Genomic DNA, 26473 nt, shown 5'->3' on the forward strand with positions numbered 1-26473 from the left:
GAAGTCTTTTACTTCGCTTCTTTTTCCTTTCTACTCGCGGCAAGCTCCGTTTGAATGGCCATGGGGACGGGCTCGTAGCGCGCAAGCTTCATGGAGTAGTTGGCGCGACCCTTGGTCATGCCGCGCAACTTGGAGACGTAGTTGAACATTTCCGCGAGCGGCACGAACGCCTTGACCGTCTTCATGCCACCCGGCTTGTCGCCGAGCTCGTTGACGGCACCACGACGAGAGTTCAAGTCACCGATAACGTCACCCATGGATTCTTCCGGGGTGATGACATCAACCTCCATGACGGGCTCCAAAAGCTTCGGGGCGCACTTGGAGATGCCTTCTCTGAACGCGCCCTTGGCGGCGATTTCGAAAGCCATGACGGAGGAATCGACGTCGTGGTAAGAACCATCGAACAAGGTGGCGCGCAAGTCCACGACAGGGAAACCGGCGATGATACCAGAGCCCATCATTTGTTCCAAACCGCTCGCGACGCCCGGAATGTATTCCTTCGGCACGGTGCCACCCTTGATGTCGGTGGTGAACTCGAAACCGGAACCCGGTTCGAGCGGTTCAAACTTGATTTTAACCTCGGCGTATTGACCGGAACCACCAGACTGCTTCTTGTGCGTGTACTTGACTTCACCCGGCTTGGAGATAGATTCACGGTAGTTGACTTGCGGCGCGCCGACGTTGGCTTCAACCTTGAATTCGCGCTTGAGGCGATCGACGATGATGTCGAGGTGAAGCTCACCCATACCTTCGATGACGGTTTGGTTGGTTTCTTCGTCACGCGTGAAGTGGAAAGACGGATCTTCCTGCGCGAGCTTGATCAAACCGGTGGACATCTTTTCGACGTCAGCCTTGGTCTTCGGCTCGATGGCAACCTTGATAACGGGATCGGGGAACTCCATGCGTTCGAGGATAATTTGCTTTCCTTGGTCGCACAACGTGTCACCGGTGGTGGTGTCCTTGAGACCAGCGATGGCGACGATGTCACCAGTGCGCGCCACTTTGACGTCCTCACGCTCGTTCGCGTGCATCTCGAGGAGGCGACCGATGCGTTCCTTCTTACCCTTGACGGAGTTGTACGCGTAAGAGCCGGATTCGATGATGCCAGAGTACACGCGGGTGAAGGTGAGCGAACCGACGAACGGATCAGTCATGACCTTGAACGCCAACGCAGAGAGCGCTTCATCGTCATCCGCCTTGCGGGTGAGCTTCTTTTCGGCGTCATCGACGTCGGTACCTTGGACATCCGGGACATCCGTCGGCGCCGGCAAGTACGCGAGGACGGCGTCGAGCATCGGTTGGACACCCTTGTTCTTGAACGCGGAGCCGCACAACACCGGGACGAAGGAGAGAGAGCACGTGCCCTTACGGATGCACTTGACAATCTCTTCCTCGGTCGGTTCTTCACCTTCGAGGTACTTTTCCATGACGTCGTCGTCTTGCTCGACGGCCATTTCAATCATGTTGGCGCGCATCTCTTCAGCCTTCTCCTTGAGGTCGTCCGGAATTTCGACAACGTCCCAAGACGCGCCGAGCTCTTCACCCTTCCAGACGAGCGCCTTCATGGTGATGAGATCGACGACGCCGGCGAAGTCTTCTTCGGCGCCGATCGGGATTTGGAGCGGGCACGGACGCGCGCCGAGGTTCTTGACAATCATGTCGATGGTGCGGAAGTAGTTGGCACCCATGCGATCCATCTTGTTCACGAAGCACAAACGTGGAACGTGGTACTTGTCGGCTTGGCGCCAGACGGTTTCGGATTGCGGTTCGACACCGGCGACGGAGTCGAAGAGGCAAATGGCGCCGTCGAGCACGCGAAGCGCGCGTTCAACTTCCAACGTGAAATCGACGTGACCAGGGGTATCGATGATGTTGATACGGTGATCGTTCCACGCGCACGTGGTCGCGGCGGACGTAATCGTGATACCGCGCTCTTGTTCTTGTTCCATCCAGTCCATCGTCGCCGCGCCTTCGTGCACTTCGCCGATTTTGTGCGAGCGACCGGTGTAGTACAACACGCGTTCCGTCGTCGTCGTCTTACCCGCATCGATGTGGGCCATGATACCGATGTTGCGGTACTTGTTCAACGGAATCTTCCGTGCTTCGGCTTCTTCGCCCTTGGCCGCGCGAACGACGTGGGTGCGTCGTTGCTGCTTTTGGTTCTGCGTTCGGGACGAGCGTAATCAATCGCGCGCGTCGTCAGTCGTCTCGTCCCTCGCGCGCCGTCCTCGCGCGCCGTCCTCGCGCGCGTAAATTTCCCTCAACCATTTCCCCGCATCTCCGTCCCTCGCGCGCCGTCCTCGCGCGCCGCATCGCGCGACGCCTCCCCCGACGCGCGAAGGGATAAGGCGGCCGCCGCCAGGGTGACGTCGAACGTCGCGCCCGTCCCCTCGCGCATCGCGCGCGCCCGCCCCCCTCCGCCGCCGCGCATCGCGCGCTCAAAATTATCCCGCCCCGTTTCGCCGCGCGCGCGCGCCGCCGCGCGTTCGCCGCGCCCGCGAAGCCCCCGCGCGCGCGCCGTCGAGGGTGACGTCGCATTCCCATCGTCGTCGTCGTCGCGCGTCGCGCGCGTCGTCGTCGCGTCGCGCGCGCGCGCGTCGCGCGTCGCGCGTCCGAAAATCGCCGCGCGCAAAACTCGCGCACCTCGGTGGATCGACGCACCGGCGAGGCGGCGTACGCGCATCGCGCGGTGGTCACGGAAGACGCCACGGAAGACATCATTCGTTCGGTGCGGGGAGTGCGGCGCGCGGCGTCGCGCGCGCGCGCGGGCGGTCGGCGACCGACCGCGTCGTCGATAAAAAAGCATCGCGCGTCGTCGGCATCGTATTCGAGCGATGGTATCGTCACGATGCGTCGACCACGCGCGAGGTAAAAAAAGCGGCACATCTCCATAAGAAAATGACGTGCCTACGTCACGTTCGTATTCAAGCGCGCGCCGACCCAGTTCGCGTACGCGACCGCGCGTCGCGTACGGGTCGTCGGCCCGCAGAGCGCGCGTTCGCGGCGCGACGACGACGACGGGCGACGCGCGCGCGCGACGCTCGACGCACGCGCGACGCGCGCGCGGCGCGACGGCGCGCGCGGTGATCGCGGTGATCGCGGCGGTGTGCGCGACGACGACGACGACGGCGACGACGGCGACGGCGACGGCGATCGGCGCGGCGCGCGCGGCGTCGACGCGGGCGGTTCGGTACGGCGCGCGACGCGACGTCGGGGGTGAGGGACGACTCGGGACGACGCGCGCGCGCGCGAGCTCGAGCTCGGTGGACGACGCGCGCGCGATGGCGTCGTACCCGGCGCCGATCGTCGTCGAACCGCGGGGAGGCGACGCGAACGCGGCGATGATTCTGTTGCACGGATTGGGCGACACCGGACGCGGATGGGCGGGCGCGGCGGGGCAGATTCCCACGCCAGCGGGCGCGCACGTGCGATGGGTGTTTCCGACGGCGAAAACGATGCCGGTGACGCTGAACGGAGGGATGCGCATGACGGCGTGGTTCGATTTGAACGCGTTGGACGAACGCTCCATCGTGGACGACAGAGGCGAAATCGACGCGTCGGTTGAATATTTGAACGCGTTGGTGCGAGAGCAGATGGATAAAGGAATTCCGAGCGAGAAAATTATGATCGGCGGGTTCTCGCAGGGCGGCGCGATCGCGCTGACGGCGGCGTTGCGGTCGGAGGTGAAGCTCGCGGGGTGCGTGGCGATGTCGACGTATCTTCCGTTGCGCGCCGATTACCCGGACAGGTTCGGCGCGCACGCCAAGAGTTTGAAGATTTTTCAAGCGCACGGAACGAGCGACATGGTGTTGCAATACTCGTACGGAAAAATGTCCGCGGAATTGATGCAAGCGGCGGGCGTCGATGTTGATTTTAAGACGTACAACGGGATGGCGCACAGCGCGTGCGCCGAGGAATTCGACGACGTCGCCGACTTCTTGAAAGCCAGGCTGGCTGGATGATGTTTTTCTTCTAACTTTTGTGAAATATTCATGATCAATGGCATGAGCTACTACGTCTATCACGTCCTAATCTGTTTCTAATCTAGTGCGCCGCGCTATTTTTTCTCCTCCGCCTTGACCGACTCCTCGATCGAGCCGCTCCTGTCGTCGTGCATGCACCAATCCGGAATGAGCACGTAAATGAGCGGTATGGAGAAGAGTGGTAAGATGATACCGCATACGATCAACAAAGGGATGAGTTGGTCGAAGTTGCAGTGGCCGTGCACCAAGTCGGTGTGGATTCCCACAAACGTCATCGACGCCGACCCGAGCGTGAGCGCCACGCCCGAGGCGACGTTCACCACCCCGGCGAGCAGGGTGTACATCGTACACGATACTTCTTTGTCTACGATCTTCGACAGCACCGCATTCGCTGGCATGTACGTCAAAACATACGCGATTCCCTCGATGATGCCCTCGCCCATGACGTACGCGCTGCGATCGTCGATGCCCATGGCGATGTTCCAGCGCAAGATGATCCATATATCCCCCAGCTTGGCGATCACCTTCGTGAGCGCGCACGCGAGAAATACGCTGCGTATTTTCGAACGACTCAAATATTTCTGAAAGAGCCAGATGCCGATCATTTGCGCCCCGAGGGAGAAAAGAAAGGTGGTGACGCTGTAAAACACGTAGCTAAAGTGCGGGCCATCGGGCACGCACTTGGCGCCTTCGGTGTACCAGTACGTCTTTGCCTGCCTCACGTTCACGCCGAGAACGCGATCGACGGCGACATAAATGAGTAAGCAAGCCTCATCCCGCTCCAAATGCGCGTACACGACTCCCGTCATGATGAGCAAGATGCCGAAACAAGTCGAGACGCAAAGCGCGAGATCCGTCTCAAACGCGTCTACGAGTTGCATGCTGACCACCCCGACGGAAGCGAGGGTGATGGTAACGGTCACGACGAACACGTTCCAATACTTCTTCGCGAGCGCGTGCGCGTTGAAATCACTCCCCACGCGCTCTTCCGGTAACAACCCGTACGCGGTGGTGAACGCAAACTGCGCCACGAAAGGCGTCACGAGCCAAAATATAAGCTTATAATCGCCTCGCGACAACCCGATGTACGCCAACAGCGTCCCGAAGATGCTCCCCACAGTAGCCACGGTCCAGCTATACGTCATTAAATCCCCACCGATCCGTTGCACCTCGGACATCGCCTCGAACACCCTCGCTCCCGCGAGCGAGTCCCCAAACGCCAACAGCATGTTCGTCGCCAACACAAATACTGTGTACCACGTCGCGTCGTCGGACGAGAACGTCTTCGTCGCAAGAACTATGATCGCAACTAGCCCCGTGACGGCGAACGTGGCGAGATAGTACCTCTTGCGATACCCAAATACCGGCGTCGTGTCCGTCACCATGCCCATGAATGGCTTCAACATCCAAGGAAAGCTCACGAGAACTTCGAAGCGCTGGAACGCCTGCGCGGAGAATTTCAGGTACCGCTGCGCGTACGGCAGCGAAGTGGTGCTGATCATGTGCTTCGCCGCGCCCTTGACGAAGAAATCGGCGGAGAACACGAACGCGAGGAGTTGCCAGCCGAACACCCCGCGCAGGCGCTCGTGAAAGGCGACGACGTCGGACAGCGGTGCGCACGACGCTCGCGCGCTCGCGGACGCCGCCGACGATGGATCATCGTCGTCGGCACGTACACGCGCGCCGCGCGCGTCGTCGTCGCGCTTGGACGTCGCCATCGCGCGTCGATGACTGCGGGCGCGATGGTGTTGGAGCGTCGGTCGACGCGCGGGCGCGGACTCTAGACTTGGTACGACTATCTAATGTTATCCATTAATCCGATCTATGTGTCTAAGTGGATTTCGCTAAGAGTGGTACGCGCTCGGTGGGCGCTTCGTTGGCGTCGTCGGCCGAGCTCGCGACGGCTTTACCCGTGTCCAGGTCGACGACGTCCTGCATATTAATGTTCGGGACGAAGACGAAGGTGAGGGGGATGGAAACCAACGGAAGGAGCATGCCGCAGTAAAACACCAGGCTGGGTAAGCCTGAGAAGTCGCACGCACCGCCTTCGCCCGAGGTGAGGTCGGTTTTAATCCCCGCTACGTCCATGGCGAAGACGCCGAGCGCGCTCGAGAGCGAGTAGCCGAGGTTGTTGAAGCTCGCCAAGATGGCAAACATCGTCGCCTCCATATTCTCTGGACACATCTTCGACATCAAAACCATGCTCGGCATGGATGCCATCATCCCAACCATCGGTTCCAACACGGTGTCGCCGATCAAGTAGAACGCCTTGTCCGATAATCCGACGCGAAGGTTCCAGCGCTTGACGATGCAGTAATCGGAGATGCTCGCCATGGAGCTCAAAATCGCCGACACCCAAAACGTCACTCGCACGTTGGCGTTTGAAAAGAACACTTGAAATAAGTACACACCAATGGCGGTACAAATGCGCGCGATGATTGACGTGTACACGGAGAAAAAGAGATAATCAAAGTGCGGCCCGCCCGGGTTGCACTTTTCATCCACCGTGAACCAGTAACTCATCGCGCTTCCGAACGACACGCTCAGCACGCTGGTGAGAAACAGAAAGAATGTGACGTTGGCGATGGATCTCGGCAACGCGACGTAAATCGACACGCTCAACACGAGGGTAATCCCGAACGAAATGGCTAAATCTACATACTTGTTCTCTGGCTGCAAAAATTGCACGACGCCGAGAAGCAAACACATCGACGCCATGAAAATCGACATCACGAACACCCTCCAGTTCTCGTTCCACAGCTCTTTCCCATACACCTTCCTCGATCCACTCTCAGCCTCGTTTTCCGCGCGCTCGTCTCTTGGCACGACCTTTTCCTCCGGAAGCCATCCCGCGAGCGACGTGTACACCGCCTGCCCGCTCAGCGGCACCGCGATCCACATCAACGACCGATACGCCTCGTACTTGATGGAAAAAAAGCTACACGCCGTGGCGAAAACGGACCCAAACGTGATGCACATCCACACGTAACTCACCATATCGCTCGACTTCGTCGGGTGCTCCCGCATGCGCTCGGTGTACTTGCCCTCCGTCAGCAAATCCGCCGTCGCCACTTGAAAATTAATCGCCACCAAGCCGAGGACGTACCACGCCCCCATCCCCGGTTTGAATTCAACGACGGCCAAGTACACCAGCGCCGCGCATCCGAGCGCGCTGGAGATGGCGATGTAATATCGCTTGTGATACCCTCCGATTGGAAACAAATCCGAAATCATCCCCACGAGCGGTTTCACCGTCCACGGAAACATCGCCACGATGCCGTATCGCTGCATCTCCTCCGCGGTGAACTTCAGGTACTTTTGCGAGTACGGCAGCGCCGCCGTGCTGACGAGCTGCATGAGCGCGCCCTTGAGTCCGAACGCGACGGAGAATATGAACACCAAAAGATTTCGTCCGTACGTCGCGCGAAGCGTGCGCAGCAGCGTCGCGGGATTACCGACGCCGCGCGCCGCGCGCGCCGTCGTCGACGGTTTCGCGTCGTCGTTTTCACCGCTCTCGCCCGGCGTCGCCATGACGACCGCGCGCGGCGAGCGCGTCCCGATGTGATGACGCCCGCGTGCGGGGTGTTGCGCGCGCGCTTCGCGCGCCGAGTCGAGGTCGACGGCGAGAAGGCACGATTCGGCGCGGCGCGATTCGACGCGGCGCGGTGTTGATGATAAAACTACGTCGCGCGAACGTTCGCGCGAGGACGCGACGGCGCCGTCGCGCCGGACTAGACTAGACGGTGAAGAAGAGCCGCGCCAAGCCGCGCAGGTAGTCGACGATTTCGCTCGCCCCGAGCTTGCTCTCGCCGTACACGCGATCGACGAACGCGATCGGGACCTCGCCCACGGTGTACCCCGCCTTCTTCGCCCTGTATATGATCTCCATCTGAAACGCGTACCCCCGCGACGTCGACCGCGCGACCAAATCCTCGAACGCGTCTCGTCGATAGCACCGAAAGCTCCCCGTCAAGTCGCTCGCGCCCGGATTCAGCGCCGCCTTGGCGATGTAATTCGCCACCATCGACGTCAACTTTCGCCTTAAATCCCACCCGCACACCCCCCCCCCGAGCGCGTACCGCGTCCCGCTCACGACGTCCAACTTTTCTCTTCGCCTCTTCGTCAACATCTCGGAAATGTACTTTGGATGATGGCTCAAATCCGCATCCATGACGACCACCTCGCGTCCTCGCGCGCGTCGCAGCCCGTGCGCGTACGCCGTCCCGAGCCCTAATTTCCGCCCCCGTTCGCACAGCACCAAAAACGCGTCCTCGTGCGCGTCTCGCAGCGCGCGCACGACGTCCGCCGTCCCATCCGGCGACCCATCGTCGACGACGACGATCTCCCATCGCCCGCGGTCGTCGTCGAACGCGGCCTCGGCTTCGCGCGCGAGGTGGTACAGCGTCGCGATGTTCATGCGCTCGTCGTACGTCGGGACGATGATGGACACGGCGACGGCGTCGGCGCGGGGTCGCGTCGTCGTCGAGCGCGCCATCGGTGTATCGTCGACGCGTCGACGCGTCGTGGATTCATCATTTCGCGTCATCAGCATCCGTCCCGGGCAGTCACGGGGAGTGTAGGGTTTAGGGTTGACGCGCGCGGGTGTTTTCACACGCCACCAGATGCGTGTTTCGCGCTAAGTAGTTTGGGTCCGCTTTAGTGGTATTTGGATCCGTTATAGTGCCATCTTGGGTCCGCCCTCAGTGGTCGTCCGCGACTCCCGCGCAGGGGACGGAGCGCGCGGGACGTTCGACGCACGCAATGGCCGCGGGACGTTGACGCATTCATTCGCGCGCGCGTCACACCGCGATGGTGGCGCTGCCGCCGAGACCGACGTTCAGCGACGACGCGACGTCGGACGACGTCACCTCGAGCGACGCGTCGAGCGCTGAACGTCGAGCGGACGCGAACGCGCGCGAGACGGCGACGCGCGACGACGCGACGTCGCGGGACGACGACGTCGCGAGACGCGGGACGCGCGACGCGCGAGGGCGACGAGGACGTGCGGGACGAACGAGGGAAGAGGCGAGCGACGACGACGACGCGAACGACGGGGCGTCGTACTGGGCGAACGCGCGAATCGCGGTGACGGAGTACGCGAGAGAGGATGCGATTGAAATCGCGCGAGAATTGCGCGCGCTGGGGGCGACGGCGACGGAACGGTACGACGAGGCGTGCACGCACGTGGTGACGCCGTTTCAGCGAGGCGAGGGGTACGAGCGCGGGATGATGGACGGGAAAATCGTCGTGTCGTACGCGTGGATCGAGGATTGCGCGACGCAAAAGAAGATTGTGGACCGAGACGCCAAGGCGCTGTACGCGCCGCTGCGAAGCGCCGAAGGCGTGGACGGATTCGGGACGCTGTGCGTCGTCGTGGACGGGTACGAAGGGCAGGAGAAGTTAGATATCGTGGAACTGATCGAAGCCGCGGGGGGGAGGGCGGACGAGGACGTGAGCGCGCAGACGACGCACTTGGTGTGCCGTCGCGCGGGGTCGCCGGCGTACGCGCAAGCCGTGCTCGCGGGACGCGCGCGAGTCGTCAATCACGTCTGGGTGGAGGATTGCATTCGGCAGTGGACGCTGTTGCCGACGCGCGCGGGCGATCGGTACACCAAGCCCGGGGTGGAGATCGATTACGAGCTCGCGCTCGAGCGCGAGCGACGCGCGCGCGCCGAGGCGGAACGCGAGCTCGACGAGGAGGAGCGTCGAACGCAGAGCTTGCAAGAGCTGCTCGACGCCGAGGAGCGCGAGCGAGACGATTTGCAGCGACAGTTGGACGACAGCGAGTCGCAGCGCATGGCGCTTCGCGAGATGCTCGAGGGCGAGGCGGACAATCGCGAGGGCGTGTACGAACAATTTCTTCGTCAACGCGGCGACGTCGAAGAGTTGCAAAAGCTGCTGCGTCAATCCGAGGCGAGCCGGGCGGAGCAAGAGTCGCGAATCGTGCAGGGCGAGGAAGAAAGACGCTCGTTGCTTCGCCAACTCGAGCAAACGCGCGGGTTGCAGACGAATTTACAAACGCAATTCACGCACTCGCGTCAAGACTTGCTCACGCAGCTCGAACAACGCTTGCAACAAATCGAAGAGACGCGCTCGGAGCTCGCCGAGGAGCGCCGCGCGCACGCCGAGACGCGACAATTGTTGGAAGACGAACGCAAGGTGCAATTCACCGCGCACGAAAAGATTCGAGTCGCGGAGAAGGAGGCGAAGCAGGCGCGGGATCAGCTCAACGGCGAAGCGCGCGAAAAGACGGCGTTGCAAAAGCAATTGGACGCCGAGCGTAAATCTCGTTTGCACATTCTCAGCGACTTTGACAACGAGCGCAAGCAACGCGAGCACTTGATTAAGCAGCTCGAGGCCGAGCAAAAGCTTCGTCAAAGTTTACAACAAGCCGTGAGCGCAAAGGAAGAGTTGCGCGTGCGCGCCGAGGAAGAGATTCAACGCCTCAACGAAGACATTCAAGAGATGATGGACGAAATCGATCGCCTGAAGACGTTTGAACCGCCCGAGGTGGACGAAACGGAAAAGATTCAAGTGAAACTCTTCTTGGACGAGGACATTCGATTCCTCGAGCTCGAACGAGACGTGTCGTTCGAAGAGCTCGTCATCGCCGTGGGCAAGGTGTTCATCGAGTCGTACTCGATCAAGTTTGAAGACGCAGACAAGCACCACATCACGCTGCGATCGACGGACGACGTGCGCATCGCGTGTCGTCAACACGAAAAATCAGAAGCCTCGTATTTAAAGCTTCTTTTGGACAGAGCGATCAAAGAAAAGGGAGGCTTGTTCTCGATGCGTCGTAAAAAGTCACAGAGTCTCGGCGGCGACGCCGACGCGAAAAAGAAGGGCGGCTTGATGGATAAAATCTTGTTCTTCCGCAAGTCGAAAAAGTCGGGCGACGACGACGACGACGACGACGACGCGTGAGGACGCAGACGCGTCGTCTCGCTTGTAACAACCAATCGAATTGAATCAACATCTTCGTAGAATTTCAAACAAAAGGACACCGCGCGTTATCAATCGGTATCAAACAATTACAGTCTCAAACAATCTACCACGCCTTGCGAGCGTTTCTGGCTAAAAAGTCGTCGTCTTTATCGTCCGCGGGATCGGCGGAGGACGTGAAGAGCGACGCGTACACCGCGGCGTCGGCATTTTTTGGCGCCTGAGCGACAAACTTTTTACGCTTTGCGGCGTTTTCGCCGGCGTCGCCGCGCGTCGCGTCCGACTTGCCTCTTTTCGCCTTCTTCTTGCTGTCTTTCTTCGCTTTCTCTTCGTCTAAAATAGCCTTCAAAAGCTCGAGCTCTTCGCCACGAGGATTCACGGGAATGGGCGGCGGCGCGTCGGCGAGTTTCAATCCGTCGTTCATTTCCTCCACCGCCGCCTTGGCCTCGCGAAGCGCTTTGTCCGCGACGACCACGCCGCTCGGACGCATGACGACGAATTTCGTCTTCCCGTTGAAATCTAGCCCCGTGATCGGGCACGCGAACACCGCTTCGGCGTTGCCGCATCGAAAGTTTCTCGCGTTCACCGACGACGACTCAACCTTGGACGACTTGTCCGCGCGCCGCTTCTCAAATTTGCACGTCACGAGCGCCTTCATCCCGGTGATGTGCTCGATGCGTTTCGGCAGCGCGACGCCGTCGATGGCTTTATCGCGCAACGCCTTCAGCACGGGCTCTTTGTTATACAGCGCCCCGACGCGATCGACGACGACGCCGTTTTCCCCGCTCTCGAGCGGTTCCTCCGTCAACGCGCACGTGAACCATCGCGCCAAATCCTCCTCCGCCTCGTCCCTATCGCGCACGGTACTTTGCGCGGAATACCGCACGAACCCGCCGAGACTTTCCTTCTTCCGACTGAACGTCGTCCCCCCGTTCCACGCGTACATCTCCAAATACGCCGAACGCGACTCCGCGCCCGTGGCGCCGCCGTCGCCGCCCCCCCCCAGCAATCCCAGCGTCATCGCCCGTCCGTCCCCCCCGCGTCGCCGAACGATCTCGTACACATCGCTCGCGCCCCTCGACGTCGCGTCGGCGTCGATCACGTCGTCGTCCGCGTACTCCGCGCGCGCCGCCGTCTCGCCCGGCCGCCGCCGCCGCGTCAGCGCCAATCCTCGCACGTCCTCGCGCTCGCTCGCGCGCAGCGCCCGCGCCAGCACCTCGCGCGCCGTCGTCGCGTTCGGCACGACGTCCACGCCTCGAGCGCGCCCCGTCGCGGACGCGCGCGCGTCGCGAACGAAGATTTGTTTCGCGCGCGTCCCGACGTCCGTGGAACTTTTCGTCCCGTCTTCACCGCTCGCGCGCGCCGTCGCGCGCGCGCGCCGCGCGTCGACGCGCATCGTAGGTTCTCGCGTTCGCGCGCGCGTCGCGCGTCGCTCGACGGTCGACGCGTCGCGACGTGCGGCGACGCGCGTTCGTCACTCGTCGCCGCGCCGAAAAGTTTGCGTCATGGACGACGACCTCGTCGCCGCGTTCAGCGCGAACCTGCTGAGCAAATCGTACGTGAACCAGGGCGCGCAGAGCCTGCGGGCGCACGACAAGGTGTTCGCCAGGTTGCTCGCGAATCGACGGATGCTCGGCAGAGGATTGAACGACGTCGCGATTGAATTCTTGGTGCACAAACTGAGCGTGATGGATTCGAATAATTTTATCGATAACGTCGGCGTGGGCGAGCGAGAGGGACGAGTGTTCAGCGACATGGTGCGACGACGGTGCTACTCGATGACGCACGGGATCGGGCGGTCGGGAGACATCACGGCGGAACAGCCAAAGGCGTGCGGGAGCTCGGCGGCGCACGCGTTGGCGCAGTGCATGGCGAGAGACGCGTTGAGATTGGCGGGAATGCGAGACCTGGGGAAGCGCGCGTTGGTGCTGCCGCTCGCGACTGGGATGACGCTGACGTTGGTGCTCAGCTCGTTGCGGTTGATGGTTAGAAATAGCGCGGATGGGGGGGTTGACGCGGCGGCGCCGAACGTCGTGATTTGGTGTCGCTTGGATCAAAAGACGTGCGTCAAGGCGGCTACGTGCGCCGGTCTCGAGATCGTCGTCATCGAGCCCGTGTTGAACGGTGATCAATTAGATACGAACGTGCACGCGATCGAGCGCGCGATCGAGGACGTCGGTGTCGACCGACTCGTGGCTGTGGTGACGAGCACGAGTTGTTTCGCGCCGCGCGCGTGCGACGACGTCGAGACGGTGGCCAAGTTGTGCGAAAAGAAGAACGTCGCACACGTCATCAATAACGCCTACGGCGTGCAGAGTAGGGTGTTATGCGAGCGTGTGAGCAAGGCGTGGACCGTCGGGCGCGTCGACGCGGTGGTGCAGTCGACGGATAAAAACTTCATGGTGCCCGTGGGCGGCGCCGTCGTGTGTTGCGGCAAGCGAAACGAGGCGTTGGTGGAAGCTGTGGCGCGCAACTACCCCGGACGTGCCTCGGCGTCGGCTAGCATGGATATGTTCATCACGCTGCTATCCATGGGAGAGGAGCATTGGTTGCGTCTGCTCGACGAGCGAGAAAAGTTGTACGATTACATGCACGCAGAGCTGAGCAAAGTCGCCGAAGAGGAGGGCGAACGAATGTTGCGCACGCCCGGAAATCCCATATCGATGGCGATGACGCTTTCATGCGCTCGAGGCATTTCTCCGACTATGTTCGGCTCTATGCTGTTCTCGCGATGCGTCTCGGGCACGCGCGTCGTGGCGCCTGGAGAAGTCAAAACCGTCGGCGGCATCGAGTTTCACGGCTTCGGCGCGTCGCATTCGGCGTACCCGGAGACGTACTTTACCGCGGCCGCGGCGATCGGGACCACGCGCGCCGACGTCGATCGCTTCGCGTCAGTCTTGCGCAAGACTTTCAAGGATTTCAAGAAAAAGTCTCAGCCAGCTGCCGCATAGATTCTAGAATTTGCTATTTCTATTCGATTTCGTCGCGACTGCGCTTGCCCGACCCGTAGGACGCGAGGAGGACGTCAACACGCGCGAGCGCCGACTGCATGATCCCAATTTGCCCGGAAAGATACCAACGCGTCGCGTTAGCGACTGAGTGGGTGCTTTCGTGGTGCACCGTGCTCAGGCGGTGACTGAGCGAACCCTCTGATGCTTGCCGCTCCGCCACTAAATGGCACAGATGCGACCGCAGCTCGCAGAGAACTTTGTACTCGAGTTCGCCGTCGACGACGGTGTACGGATGGTATCCATCTATCCGTTCACACCACTCCATAAAACGTTGCGGAGCGCTCATGATCCTCATTTGCGTCAATACGCGATCGAGCGAACCATCGAGCGCGATGCACGCGGGAAGCTCCGTCAAATCGACTCCGCACATTTCCGAAGCGCGCGCGAGCGCTGCTGTTTGTTCCTCGTTCGCTTGGGACGCGAGCGATGAAAGCACCACGCGATCGTACGGGTTGCTCGGCAGAGTGAACCCGTAATACGCCATTAAGTCGGCGTTGTCTAAACGACCGTACGATATAGTGATCGCGTCGCCCGGGCGCGCGCCGCGCGCGAGTTCTAGTCGAAACGCGCGCGTTCCGCGCTCCAATGACGTGTATCGCACGGAGTGCGCGTACAACGCGTGATTACACAAAAACACGCCGGGAACGATAACCTCGTAAATTTGCAAAGTCTGAGGATCCTGCACCTTCATGGCGTACGACGTCCAAATGTCGTACGCTAAAGCGAATCGCGAGTAATCGCCGAATACGCTCGCGGGAAACGCCTCCGGCACTTGTTCGCACAACGCCGGGAACAACGCGTCGTACTGCACTCGTACTTTTCGCTGGTAATCGATCAATCGTTCGACTTGATCGTGGTCCATGACGAGTCGCATGGTGTCCACATCCCACGCCAACGCGGTGCACGGCGCGCGCGGAAGCGCGCGCAGCGTCGGCGCCCACGCTTCGTACAGGCGCGAGTCCTGGCCGCTCATCGCCGCCGCGAGCCATATCGTCATGATGATTTGATCGCCCATCGCCGTGAGTTGTTTCAAAACCTCACAAATCGGCGCGGACGATGAAAGCACCGCCTGCTCGACGCCGAGCAACGCGTCCCAAGGCACGCGCGCCGCCGCGTCGCCCGCGTCGACGGCGGCGCTCGCGCGCGCCTCTCGCATCCCCCCTTCGCTGACGTTCGCCACGAACTTAAACATCGCCCCTCGTTGCGTCGCCCAGAGAAACATCTCATCGCACGCGTCGTCACGCGCGGCGTTCGTCGTCGACGCAGCGCCCGCGAGCCCAGACAACGCGCGCGTCGCCTCCATTTTAAGCGTCTCAAGCGCGATTTCCGCCGCGCGGCGTCCATCCTCACCGATCGCCGATCCCGCGATCGCGTCGGCCAGCGCGCGCATCGCCAGCGCGTACGCCGCCGTGTCTCGTCCCGGCGACGCGCGCGCGTCGAGCGTCGCGTCTCCAGGATCCACGCCCTCGCGCGTCCTCGCGAACGCCTCGTCCGCCGCTCGCAGCGCGCGCGTCGCGTCCTCGATCGTCGCGCCGCGATGTTCGCGCGCGCCTCCCGCGCTCGCGCACCGCGCGATCGTCATCAACGCGCGCACTTTCTCCGCGATCCACCGTTCGCCGTCGTCCCTCGAGCTCGCTCGCGCGTCGTCTCGCGCGTCGAACGTCACCGCATTCGTCGCGAGCGTCGCGCGCGCGAGCTCGAGCGCGAACGCGTCGTCGACGCCGACGGCGATCTCGCACGCGACGGGCATCGGCGCGTCGCGCGTCGTTCGTCGAGTCCCGGTCGCGTCGCGCGCGCGTCGCGGCGGGCCGCCTCGCGCGCGCGCCGCCGTGCGACGTCGCGCCGCCGTCGCGCGTCGGCGGGTCGGCGGCGCGCGCGTCCCGCGACGTTTCGCCTCCCCGCGACGATGGCGCGATCGCGGCGTGCGCGGTGACGCCGGAAGGGCGCGCTCGGACGACGCGCGCCACCTCGCGACGACCCGCGTCGTTCGCGTCGCCGCGCGTCGTCCATCGACGTCGCGGCGCGACGCGGATGACGCGCGAGACGCGCGAGACGCGCGAGACGCGCGCGAGACGCGCGAAGACGCGCGCGAACGACGGTTCGACCAAGGCTGGCGACGCGAGCGCGAACGCGCGGACGCTCGTGACGTTCGGGTTCGGGTCGATGTCGCGAAAATACGCCGAGCGCGCGCGCGCGTCGCCGTCGTCGTCGCCGTCGCCGTCGTCGACGCGGGACGGGCGTCGCGCGGCGTCGAGCGAAGACGCGCGCGCGCGCGGCGTCGCGTGTCGCGTGTGCCTCGAGCCGGGCGACGACGACGACAAGGGTCCGCTCGAATCGCTCGGGTGCGACTGCGCCGCGGACGTTAGATTCGCGCACGAATCGTGCGCCGCGCGTTGGTTCGCGCCCAAGACTCGCGGCGTGGCCGTCGGACGCGCCTTGGCGCGCGAGTGGTCGTTGACGTGGTCGTGCGCGTGCGAAATCTGCGGCGCCGCGCTCTCGCGCGACGTCACGCGTCGCGTCGTGCGCTTCGCGAAGCGCGCCGTTCGCGAGTTCGACGTTCGCTCGTCCTCGTCGTCGGATCGACGCCCGTCGGATTGACGACGCGATTGATGACGCGCGCGTCGTCATTCAATCAACGCAATCAATCAATCAATCAATCGACGCACCCATCGAATCGAACGACGAAACCCATCGCGCGCGCCTCGACGGCGATCTCTCTCGAGCGCGCGTCACTCGCCGACGCGACGCGCCGAGCGGTCGTACATGCCGTTGAAAGAGAACGCATCGACGACGCGCACCGACGACGCGACGCACGCCGACGAGGACGCGAAACGCTTGAAAAAGTCGCGCGCGCGAGACGCGAGCGCGGTCGAGGCGCGATCGATGACGACCGAAGATGCCGCCGTGACGGCGATGGAGATCGACGAGGACCTGCACTCGCGACAGCTCGCGGTGTACGGACGAGAGAGCTTTCGAAAACTCGCGAGCGCGCGGGTGTTGGTGATCGGGGCGCGAGGTTTAGGGTGCGAGATCGCGAAGAATGTCGTCTTGGCGGGCGTGCGCGCGGTGAGCGTGTGCGACTCGGGGGCGTGCGAGGCGGCGGACGCGAGCGCGCAGTTTTACGTGGACGAAGCGAGCGTGAAGGCAAACGTGACGCGCGCGCGGGCGAGCGTGGGGAAGTTGCAGGAGCTGAATCCGGCGGTGGAGGTGAACTGCGTGGAGACTTGCGACGAAGACGCCGTCAAGGCGCACTCCGTGGTGGTGTGCGCCGGGGAGACGTCCGAGGCGGAGGCGGTGGCGATTAACGCCATGTGCCGGGCGAATAACGTGGCGTTTATTAAGACGGACGTGCGAGGGGTGTTCGGAAACGTGTTTTGCGACTTTGGTGACGCGTTCAACGTCTTGGACGTGGACGGCGAGGAGGCGCTGTCGTGCATCGTGGCGAGCGTGTCAAACGATTCTCCGGCGCTCGTCACGTGCATCGAAGACGAACGCGTGGAGTTGCAAGACGGCCAGCGAGTGACGTTTAGCGAGGTGCGAGGGATGACTGAACTGAACGGGCTGTCGGTCGTGGTTAAAAACGTGAAGAAGCATTCGTTTGAGCTCGACTTGGACACGAGCGCGTTTTCGCCCTACGTCGGCGGCGGCATCGCGACGCAAGTCAAAGAAACGAAGACGCTCAAGTTTGCCTCGTACGCGGACTCGCTCGAGTCCCCAGGGGACTTTTTGTTGAGCGATTTCGCCAAGATGGAACGCTCGCCCCAGTTGCACTTGGCCTTCGGCGCGCTCGACGCGTACGTCGCCAAGCACGGCGCGTCGCCGACGCCGGGTTCCGACTCGGATGCTGAAAAATTCGTCGCCGAAGCGGAAGCGTTGAACGCGACGCGTAAAGCGGTGGATGAAGTTGACAAGGACTTGTTAAAGACGTTTTCGAAGACGTGCCGAGGTCACGTCTCGCCCATGGCGGCGATGTTTGGCGGCATCGTCGGCCAAGAAGTCGTCAAGGCGTGCACGGGCAAGTTCCACCCGTTGTTCCAATGGTTTTACTTTGATTCCGTCGAAAGCTTGCCCGAGACGTTGACCGAAGAAGACCTCGCGCCGCGAGGTGATCGCTACGACGGTCAAGTCATGTGCTTCGGGACGAAGATGCAGGACAAAATTCTCAGTCAAAAGATTTTCCTCGTCGGCGCCGGCGCGCTCGGTTGCGAGTTTTTGAAAAACTTTGCGTGCATGGGGTTGTCGTGCGGTCCGAGCGGTGGTGTGACGGTGACGGACGACGACGTTATTGAGAAGTCAAACTTGTCCCGTCAATTCTTGTTCCGCGACTGGAACATCGGTCAAGGCAAGAGCGTGTGCGCCTCGAACGCGGCCAAGGTGATCAATCCGAACCTCAACGTCACCGCGCTCGAGAACCGCGTGAGCCCGGACACGGAGGACGTTTTCGACGATGGATTCTGGGAAGGCCTGGATGTGGTCGTGAACGCTCTGGATAACGTAAACGCGCGGTTGTACGTAGACAGTCGATGCGTGTACTTCCAAAAGCCGCTGCTCGAGAGCGGGACTCTCGGCACGAAGTGCAACACTCAAATGGTCATTCCGAACATGACAGAGAACTATGGTGCTTCTCGTGACCCTCCGGAGAAGAGCGCGCCGATGTGCACGCTGCACTCGTTCCCGCACAACATCGATCACTGCTTGACGTGGGCGCGAAGCGAATTCGAAGGTGCATTCGAGAAGGCTCCCGCCGAGGCCAACTCTTATTTGTCCAAGCCAGAGGAATACGCCGCGGCGGCGCTGTCGAACCCCGATGCTTCCGCGCGAGAGAATGTCGAAAAGGTTGCGCAAGTGTTGTTGAAGACGGCATGCTCCACGTATGACGAATGCATCGCTTGGGCGCGCACGCAGTTCCAAGAGCAATTCCACGACAAGATTTTACAGCTCACGTTTACGTTTCCCGAAGACGCCGTCACGTCGACGGGTTCACCTTTCTGGAGCGCACCGAAGCGTTTCCCGCGACCAGTCATATTTTCCACCTCGGACGCTTCGCACATGACGCTCATCCGCGCCATGGCGAACCTCAAAGCGGAGCTCTCTGGGATCGCGCGACCGGCGGCGGGAGTCAACGACGACGCCGCGCTCGTGCAGCTCGTCGACAAGGTGGCCGTCGCTCCTTTCGAACCGAAGAAGGGCATCAAGATCGAGACCGACCCCAAGGCGAACACCGCCGCTTCGAGCATTCCTGAAGGTATCGACGACGAGGCTGTGATCAAGGACGTGTTGGCCAAGCTCGAAACGAAGCGAGCGGGCTTGGGAGGAGATTACAGACTCAACGTCATCGAGTTTGAGAAGGACGACGACACAAACTTTCACATGGACGCCATCGCTGGTCTTTCCAACATGCGTGCGCGCAACTATGACATCGGTGAGGTCGATAAACTCAAAGCAAAGTTTATCGCGGGGAGAATTATTCCAGCCATCGCGACGACGACGGCGATGGCGACGGGTTTGGTGTGCCTCGAATTGTACAAGGTGTTCAAAGGCGCGAAGATTGAGGCGTATCGCAACACGTTCGCCAACCTCGCGCTCCCGCTGTTCGCCATGGCGGAGCCCATCGCGGCCAAGCAAGACAAATTCAAAGACTTGTCGTGGAGCATGTGGGACCGATGGATCTTGGAGGGCGATTTCACGGTTCAACAAGTCTTGGACCACTTCGAGGCCAAGGGCCTGATCGCGTACTCCATGTCCGTCGGCGCGAGTTTGGTTTATAACAATATTTTCCCCAAACACAAGGAGCGTTTGAACCAAAAACTCAGCGAGTTGGTGCAAACCGTGGCGAAGATGGAAATTCCCGCCAAGCGTCGACACTTCGACATCGTCGTCGCGTGCGAAGACGACGAAGGCGAAGACGTCGACATCCCGATGGTGTCCATTCGCTTTAGATGAGAATACGTTTGATTTCCCGCAAACGTGACGACGACGACTATGACGACTATTACGACGACCACGACGATTTGTTATGATACGTTTACACGCACAGACGATGTCGCGCGCGTCGTTTCCGTTCATACGCCGTGATCGATCGTCGCGTCCGCGCGTCTCGCCGCGTCCTACAGCCTCGCGGAGAGCGACGAAAAAGTGCCCGATCGTCGACCGTCGATCGTCACTGCGAGTCGGTGCCGTCGTCGCGAAGACGCGATGCCGACGGTGTCGATGACGACGCACGCGCGATTCGCGTCCAACGCGCATGCGGCGCGCGCGCCGCGACGGCCGCGCGCGCGCGCGAACCCGCGCGCGCGTCGACAGGGGAACGGCGGCGATTCGGCGCGACGCGCGGTGAGCGATGGCGGCTTAGATGCGGCGAGAGAGGCGGCGAGAGAGCGCGACGTGGCGGCGAAGTGGGCGGGCGGCGCGTCCAAGGCGTCCTCGTCGTCGTCGCCGTCGCCGTCGCTCGTGGACCGAGCGAAACGTGCCGCGGGACGGGCAAAGACTGGGGAAGACGCGTCGACCTCGAGCGGGGAAGGATTCGAGGGCGAGAGCTGTTTGCTTGGCGATGGGATTTGGGAACGACTGCGCGAAGAGGCGAAAACGGATCTCGAAGGTGAACCCGCGCTGGCGAGTTATTTGTATTCCACCGTGTTGGCGCACAAGAGCATCGAGGACGTCTTGGCGTTTGTGCTCGCGAACAAGCTGCGAAACAACGTGTTGTTGGATTCGCAATTGCTCGAGCTCTTCAGTTCACAGTATAAAAAGTACCCCGAGCTCGGCAAAAAGTGTTTAGCGGACATGCAAGCGGTGTACGAACGCGATCCCGCGTGCGATAGGTATTTGGCCATCGTGCTGTTCTTCAAAGGGTTCCAAGCCATTCAGGCGCAACGCGTGGCGCACTCGCTCTGGCTGGAAGACCGCAAAGCGTTGAGTTTTTTGCTACAGAATCGAATCTCGGAAGTTTTCCACGTCGACATTCACCCGGGCGCGGTGTTGGGTCAAGGGATGATGATGGATCACGCCACGGGCGTCGTCATCGGTGAGACGGCCGTGGTCGGAGAAAACGTCTCCATTCTCCACGGCGTCACTTTGGGCGGGACCGGTACGTCACAGGGCGATCGACACCCTAAAGTTGGAGACGGCGTCGTTATCGGCGCGAACGTCACGATTTTAGGGAATATCAACGTAGGCGCCGACACAAAAATCGGCGCCGGCTCGGTGGTGCTCGACGACATACCCGAAGGGTCCACCGCCGTGGGTATTCCTGCTAAAGTCATCAACCGCGGCGCACCGCAGCAACCATCGCTGTCGATGGACCAAACGTCCTACATCACGGACTACTTTATCTGAGCCGAACGAAGCGCCTAGGCGTCCTTTTGTAATTTTTCACAGCAAAAACAACAAAAAATAACGCTTCGAATATGCCGATACCGCCTTCCGCACACCGCGTCTGTCGTCCTCGCGCGCGCAAGACCGCGCGCGCGACGCGCGCGCGAGGACGCAGATCGCGCGCGTGACGCGCGGCGTGTTACTTCCGCCGCGCAGCCCTCGCGCGCGCCCCGCGCGTTCTCGTGAGCCCGTGGATGATAAAGGGACGTTTCGACGAAAATAGCAGCTTTTCGTTTCCCGACACGTGTGCGCGCGATGGTGGCGTCGAGCGACGTGATGTGCGCTTGATGGAGACAGTGACCGCAGCGCTCATTGTGTGTCTGCTCGTGTGGCTCGCGGCCGTGTTCACGCGATGGCGAACGCGCACGCGGGATGAGCGCGGACGCGCGCCGTCGCGTTGGACGAGCGAGAGCGAGCATCGCAGCGCACCGGAGAAGGCGAGCGAAGCAATGCCGTGCGCAGACGCGCGCGAGATTGAAAAGAGTACGCACGAACGATTGCCACGCGCGAGCGCACCAGCTCGCATGTTGGACAAGAAGCGAGACGTGATGGCGAAGGCGAGCGGTCACGGGCCTCCACCGCCGCCTGTTTCGAGATGGAATCAAAGACCGTTGCACATGACGATACCGTCGTACGCGGGGTGTAAAATCACGCGCGGCGCGTTGACGTACAACAGTGAAATACCGTTCGAGTTCGAAACGAGCGTTTTCGCCGGTAGATGTTTGATTCGGTTCCGAGACTGCCCGCCGCCGCCCGCCGCAGCGGCGCCGGACGCCGCGAGACGACTCGAGGAGTACTTTCGTGGGCGCGCGCGAACGTTCCAATGCGTCGTTCAAGGCAAATTCAAGCGACGCATACGCGCGGACGAAACGGTCACGGGTCATGAATTTTTCCAGCCTCTATTGGGAATTCCAGGGAAGCGTTTTGTGAAGACTTTGGTGCACATCTTACGCGCGATGAATCCGAGCCTACGAATGTCGCTGTTCGCGCGAAAGCCTCAGGTGTGGACGTTTCTTGGCGCGAGCGCGCAAGTGATTTCCATAGATACTCCCGGAGACGAGCCCGACATCACGCGCGGATCGTTCGAAGAAAACAATTCCAAGTTCGGCGGCGCGTTTGCGAGCGGCCGATTGACTTCGGCGCAGCGTCGCCGCCTCCTCGCCGACGTCAAGAAAGCGAAACAGTACTCGTTTTCGACCGACGACGTGTACACGTTTGACTTTTACCAGCACGTCTTCGACCCGAAAACGTTTACCCTGAATATTCTCGGCCTCGACGCGTTCCGTGTCGACGTCGCCAGGCACGTCGGCGACCAGCCTCCTCAAATCATGGCGCGAACGTCGCGGCCGGGCGAATATTTGTTTTGCTTCTGCATGTGGCACGAGCGCGCGCTCGCTCGCGAGACGAACGACGAGCGTCCATCTCGCGCACACACATCACCCTCCCCCCCCGCGTCGCCGCGAAACCCGCGCGGGGCGTCCTCCAAACTTAGATTTTAAATCGCCGCGGTCGGCGGCCGCGTTCCTTTGTAGCACAACTCTGGTCGCACCCGCACCGGTCGCCATTTCCACGCGCTCGACGCGCTTCGCTCCGCGCCGTTCAGCGTCGCGCCGAGCGGTCGTAGACGAAACAGCGAACGCGCGGCGACGATCGCGACGTCGCGCGCGCGCGCACATGGCTCACCTCGTCGCCGCGTCCAACGCGCGTCCGTCGACGCGAAATGTTTCGGCGGCGGCGGCGGACGAGCCGGACGCCGACGCCGACGCGGCGGCGACGACGTCTTCGGGCGCGAAAAAGGGCCGCTATCGAAGAGATAAACCCTGGGATCACGATGGCATCGATCACTGGAGCGTGACGCCGTTCACGGCGGAGGATAACCCGAACGGCGTGCTCGAGGAGAGCTCGTTCGCGGTGCTGTTTCCAAAGTACCGAGAAAAATATTTACGCGAGACGTGGCCGAGCGTGACGAAAGCGCTGAAGGAGCAAGGGGTGAGTTGTGAATTAAACCTCGTCGAGGGTTCGATGACGGTGCGCACGACGCGAAAGACTTTCGATCCGTACATCATCATGAAGGCGAGGGACTTGATAAAGCTGCTCAGTCGGTCGGTGCCGGCGCCGCAGGCGTTAAAGGTGCTCGAAGACGAGACGAATTGCGACGTGATTAAGATTGGTGGGATGGTGAGGAACAAAGAACGATTCGTGAAGAGGCGGCAGCGATTGATTGGGCCCAACGGCTCGACGCTCAAGGCGATCGAGATGCTCACAGGGTGCTACGTGCTGGTTCAAGGGAACACGGTGAGCGTCATGGGCGGATGGAAAGGTTTGAAGATGGTTCGCAAAATCGTCGAGGACGCGATGAAAAACACGCACCCGATTTATCACATTAAAGAACTCATGATCAAACGGGAACTGGAAAAAGATCCCGAGCTCGCCACGCAAAGCTGGGACCGATTCTTGCCGAAATTCAAGAAGAAGAATGTCCAACGCAAGAAGCCCGCCAAAATCGGCAAGAAGGAACGCGCGGTTTTCCCGCCGACCCAACCGATGAGCAAGATAGACAAACAAATCGAATCCGGGGAGTACTTTTTGTCCAAAGAAGCCAAGGAACGCAAGGCAGCGTACGACAAGTTGCAAAAGCAAAAAGACACGTCGACGGACAACCACAAGAAGCGACAAGCCGCCTTCGTCGCGCCGAAGGAGGACGACAAACCGGCTCGCTCAAAGTCGTCAAAGGCGAAGGAAGAGGACGTCGACGCCATCACGGCATCACTCAAGGCGAAGGCGAAGGCGAAAAAGGAGGAAGACAAGCGCTCGAAGGCGTCAGCTTCATCCTTCGTCATGGGTGGTGAAGCGAAATCGTCCAAGCGCGATCGAGAGGACAAGACGGAGAAGAAGTCAAAGAAGTCGAAGAAGGACAAGTGATTGATTCGCGAATTAACACAGCACCGTGTAATCGTGTACTTACAACAACATATAGCTTACTTACTTTTTCACCCCGCGAATCATGCCGTATTGCATGAGTTCTTCCCCGAACGCTCGGCGCATGCGTTCGAGACAAATGATGTCGCGAAGAGTCTTGTACCAAATCTTCGGACGCGTGAATACGGGCAACGGATCGTACACGCCCGCCCAGATCGAGTGTCTCCAGCTCACAATCGTCTGCTTGGTCCAATCGTCGCCATCGACGTTCTTCATCGCGCCCGTGCCTTCGGCTAACTCGCAATAGTCTTGGATGGAGATGAAGTACGGATGCGCCCACTCGTCGTAAAGGAACTGCAGCTTGGACTTTTCCTCCTTTGTGAGCGCCGGCGGTGTGTGTCGCTGGCACCACGTCGCGATCACGAGCGTGCCTCCGGGCTTCAACACGCGCACCATCTCTTCCACGTACTTTTTCTTATCGGGCATGTGCTCGCCGCTCTCGCACGCCCACACCATGTCAAACGTGTCGTCGTCGAACTCCATCGCCAAGGCATCCATGACTTCAAACTTGGCGTTTGGGATGTTTTGCGCCGCCGCCAACGCCGTCGCTCGAGCGGCTTGCTTCGTCGAAAGCGTGATTCCAGTGACTTCTGCGGTCGCCCCCGCGCACTTTGACGCCAAGCGACGCGTCGCGCCGCCGATGCCGCAACCGACGTCTAAAATCTTCCGCGGCTTGGCGCCGCCGTTGTTCGCCTCCGCCTTGCTCCACGCGTACATTTCATCAACAAAGTCCTCTTTCGCTTCGATGAAATCCTTCACGCGATGTCCAAAAAGCGTCCCCGCGCCTCGTTTCAAGTCTTCGTCCTTGTAATATCCCAAATGAATGTGTTCGCCCCAATAATACTCTAAAATTTCTTCCTCCGTCCACGCGTCGTACTCCGCGCCCACGGTGTTCTCTCCCGGCACGTACGTTCGACTCGGGGTGTCTAAGATGGCCTTCGCCTTGGCGACGCCGTACGCCAGCCCCAATCCCAACCCCGCGGCGCCCAACTGCGCGACGTAATCCACATCCGTCCGTCGCGTGTACGGCGGTCGCAGCGGTCGCGCCGGCGTCGCCGCCACCGCCACTTGCGCGACGACGTTCGTCGCGTCTCGTCGCGCCGGCATCAACGCCTGCATCTTCGTCGTCGTCGCAATTTTCGCACCCATCGCGAGCGATTCGCCAGAAATAGCATCGTCGCCGCCGTCCCCGACCGCGGCTCTGCGCGTCGACGCGCCGCGCGCTGAGATCGTCGCGCGCGTCGTCGCGCGCGTCGTCGCGCGCGTCGTCGCGCGCGTCGTCGTCGTCTTCATCGCGCGCATCGTCGTCGTCGTCGTCGAGTGTCGTCGCGCGCATCGTTCGACGATCGCTTTTTCGCGCAGCCGCACCACGTCAGCGCGGGGTCGATTGATTGATTGATTCGTGCGCGACCGCGATTCCGCGACGCGTCCGAGCGCGCGGTCTCGCGGATCGGTATCCGCGCCGAAGCGTTCTCAGTCTCCGCTCGAGCGATGCTTCGCGCGCCGTCGCGCGCGACGCCCTCGCGCGTCGTCGCGGCGCGCTCGAATCGTCACCGACGCCGACACCGTGTCGGCGCGCGCGCGTCGGCGCGCGAGACGCCGAAGAACGGCGAGCGAGTGACGCTGCACTATAAGATGACGCTCAACGACGGCACCGTGATCGACGACACGCGAAGCGACGCGAGACAGGGACAGCCCGTGACGATCACGCTCGGGGACGATTCGCTCTTCGCGCGCATCGGCGAAGAGTTGGCGACGATGACGCCGGGAGACGTGCGAGAGAACGTGACGCTCGCGGCGAAAGACGCGTTCGGCGAGCGAGACGACGCGAAAGTGCAGCGGTTTCCGCTGTCGCCGGAAGAGGCGCAATCGATGGCGTCGCAAGTCCAAGTGGGACAACTCGTGCAACTGCCGGACGGCGCGCGCGCGCTGTGCCTGGGGCTCGACGGAGAGAGCGTGACGCTCGATCTCAATCACCCGCTCGCGGGGCAAGATTTATGCTTCGAGCTCGAGCTCGTGTCCATCGCCGAGGGCTTGAACATTTTCGGCACGCCCATGGTGTCGTTCACCCCGCCTCAGCCCGCGTCGCGTTGACGTAGTATGGCGCGTCGCGTTGTGATAAACACGCTCCACTCGTTGACTCGCGCGCGCTCGATCGATGTCGAGCTCGTTCGCGCGCGC

The 26473-nt window shown here is 61.5% G+C and overlaps 14 protein-coding genes across 14 annotated transcripts; 7 read left to right on the forward strand and 7 right to left on the reverse strand.

Annotated features, from left to right (window-relative positions):
* Positions 1 to 8: 8 nt before the first annotated feature.
* Positions 9 to 2060, reverse strand: OSTLU_16297 (predicted protein; the record flags this gene model as incomplete). Its single annotated transcript, XM_001418994.1, has 1 exon — positions 9 to 2060. The coding sequence occupies one exon, from the start codon at positions 2058 to 2060 to the stop codon at positions 9 to 11; it is 2052 nt and encodes a 683-aa protein (XP_001419031.1).
* A 942-nt stretch (positions 2061 to 3002) lies between these two features.
* OSTLU_32853 (predicted protein) lies at positions 3003 to 3962 on the forward strand (the record flags this gene model as incomplete). Its single annotated transcript, XM_001418757.1, has 1 exon — positions 3003 to 3962. Exon 1 carries the CDS (start codon positions 3282 to 3284, stop codon positions 3960 to 3962), a length of 681 nt encoding a protein of 226 aa, XP_001418794.1. The 5' UTR covers positions 3003 to 3281.
* A 95-nt stretch (positions 3963 to 4057) lies between these two features.
* Positions 4058 to 5701, reverse strand: OSTLU_32854 (FBT family transporter: folate/pteridine; the record flags this gene model as incomplete). Its single annotated transcript, XM_001418995.1, has 1 exon — positions 4058 to 5701. The coding sequence occupies one exon, from the start codon at positions 5699 to 5701 to the stop codon at positions 4058 to 4060; it is 1644 nt and encodes a 547-aa protein (XP_001419032.1).
* Positions 5702 to 5813: 112 nt separating this feature from the next.
* On the reverse strand, positions 5814 to 6692 carry OSTLU_35682 (FBT family transporter: folate/pteridine; the record flags this gene model as incomplete). Its single annotated transcript, XM_001418996.1, has 1 exon — positions 5814 to 6692. One exon carries the CDS (start codon positions 6690 to 6692, stop codon positions 5814 to 5816), a length of 879 nt encoding a protein of 292 aa, XP_001419033.1.
* Positions 6693 to 7719: 1027 nt separating this feature from the next.
* OSTLU_32856 (predicted protein) lies at positions 7720 to 8478 on the reverse strand (the record flags this gene model as incomplete). The annotated part of the gene is made up of 1 exon (XM_001418997.1): positions 7720 to 8478. One exon carries the CDS (start codon positions 8476 to 8478, stop codon positions 7720 to 7722), a length of 759 nt encoding a protein of 252 aa, XP_001419034.1.
* A 318-nt stretch (positions 8479 to 8796) lies between these two features.
* On the reverse strand, positions 8797 to 12280 carry OSTLU_24874 (predicted protein). Its single transcript, XM_001418998.1, has one exon. The coding sequence runs from the start codon at positions 11947 to 11949 to the stop codon at positions 11035 to 11037; it is 915 nt and encodes a 304-aa protein (XP_001419035.1). The 5' UTR covers positions 11950 to 12280; the 3' UTR covers positions 8797 to 11034.
* Positions 12281 to 12433: 153 nt separating this feature from the next.
* On the forward strand, positions 12434 to 13879 carry OSTLU_35440 (predicted protein; the record flags this gene model as incomplete). The annotated part of the gene is made up of 1 exon (XM_001418758.1): positions 12434 to 13879. One exon carries the CDS (start codon positions 12434 to 12436, stop codon positions 13877 to 13879), a length of 1446 nt encoding a protein of 481 aa, XP_001418795.1.
* A 19-nt stretch (positions 13880 to 13898) lies between these two features.
* OSTLU_32860 (predicted protein) lies at positions 13899 to 15329 on the reverse strand (the record flags this gene model as incomplete). Its single annotated transcript, XM_001418999.1, has 1 exon — positions 13899 to 15329. One exon carries the CDS (start codon positions 15327 to 15329, stop codon positions 13899 to 13901), a length of 1431 nt encoding a protein of 476 aa, XP_001419036.1.
* Positions 15330 to 16852: 1523 nt separating this feature from the next.
* On the forward strand, positions 16853 to 19882 carry OSTLU_35452 (predicted protein; the record flags this gene model as incomplete). The annotated part of the gene is made up of 1 exon (XM_001418759.1): positions 16853 to 19882. One exon carries the CDS (start codon positions 16853 to 16855, stop codon positions 19880 to 19882), a length of 3030 nt encoding a protein of 1009 aa, XP_001418796.1.
* Positions 19883 to 20149: 267 nt separating this feature from the next.
* Positions 20150 to 21274, forward strand: SAT1 (serine acetyl transferase; the record flags this gene model as incomplete). The annotated part of the gene is made up of 1 exon (XM_001418760.1): positions 20150 to 21274. One exon carries the CDS (start codon positions 20150 to 20152, stop codon positions 21272 to 21274), a length of 1125 nt encoding a protein of 374 aa, XP_001418797.1.
* A 103-nt stretch (positions 21275 to 21377) lies between these two features.
* Positions 21378 to 22812, forward strand: OSTLU_32863 (predicted protein; the record flags this gene model as incomplete). Its single annotated transcript, XM_001418761.1, has 1 exon — positions 21378 to 22812. The coding sequence occupies exon 1, from the start codon at positions 21601 to 21603 to the stop codon at positions 22810 to 22812; it is 1212 nt and encodes a 403-aa protein (XP_001418798.1). The 5' UTR covers positions 21378 to 21600.
* A 175-nt stretch (positions 22813 to 22987) lies between these two features.
* OSTLU_32864 (predicted protein) lies at positions 22988 to 24235 on the forward strand (the record flags this gene model as incomplete). Its single annotated transcript, XM_001418762.1, has 1 exon — positions 22988 to 24235. One exon carries the CDS (start codon positions 22988 to 22990, stop codon positions 24233 to 24235), a length of 1248 nt encoding a protein of 415 aa, XP_001418799.1.
* A 66-nt stretch (positions 24236 to 24301) lies between these two features.
* On the reverse strand, positions 24302 to 25186 carry OSTLU_10269 (predicted protein; the record flags this gene model as incomplete). The annotated part of the gene is made up of 1 exon (XM_001419000.1): positions 24302 to 25186. A coding segment is annotated over one exon (885 nt), but the record flags the coding sequence as incomplete, so codon positions are not given.
* Positions 25187 to 25927: 741 nt separating this feature from the next.
* OSTLU_32866 (predicted protein) lies at positions 25928 to 26386 on the forward strand (the record flags this gene model as incomplete). The annotated part of the gene is made up of 1 exon (XM_001418763.1): positions 25928 to 26386. One exon carries the CDS (start codon positions 25928 to 25930, stop codon positions 26384 to 26386), a length of 459 nt encoding a protein of 152 aa, XP_001418800.1.
* Positions 26387 to 26473: the final 87 nt, after the last annotated feature.

This window comes from Ostreococcus lucimarinus, chromosome 7 (assembly GCF_000092065.1).
Source record: "Ostreococcus lucimarinus CCE9901 chromosome 7, complete sequence".
Lineage (NCBI taxonomy): Eukaryota > Viridiplantae > Chlorophyta > Mamiellophyceae > Mamiellales > Bathycoccaceae > Ostreococcus > Ostreococcus sp. 'lucimarinus'.

What these genes read in the sequence shown, in the direction of transcription:
- OSTLU_24874 (XM_001418998.1), bottom strand. Translation starts at nt 11,949, where the DNA reads ATGACGCTGGGATTGCTGGGGGGGGGCGGCGACGGCGGCGCCACGGGC.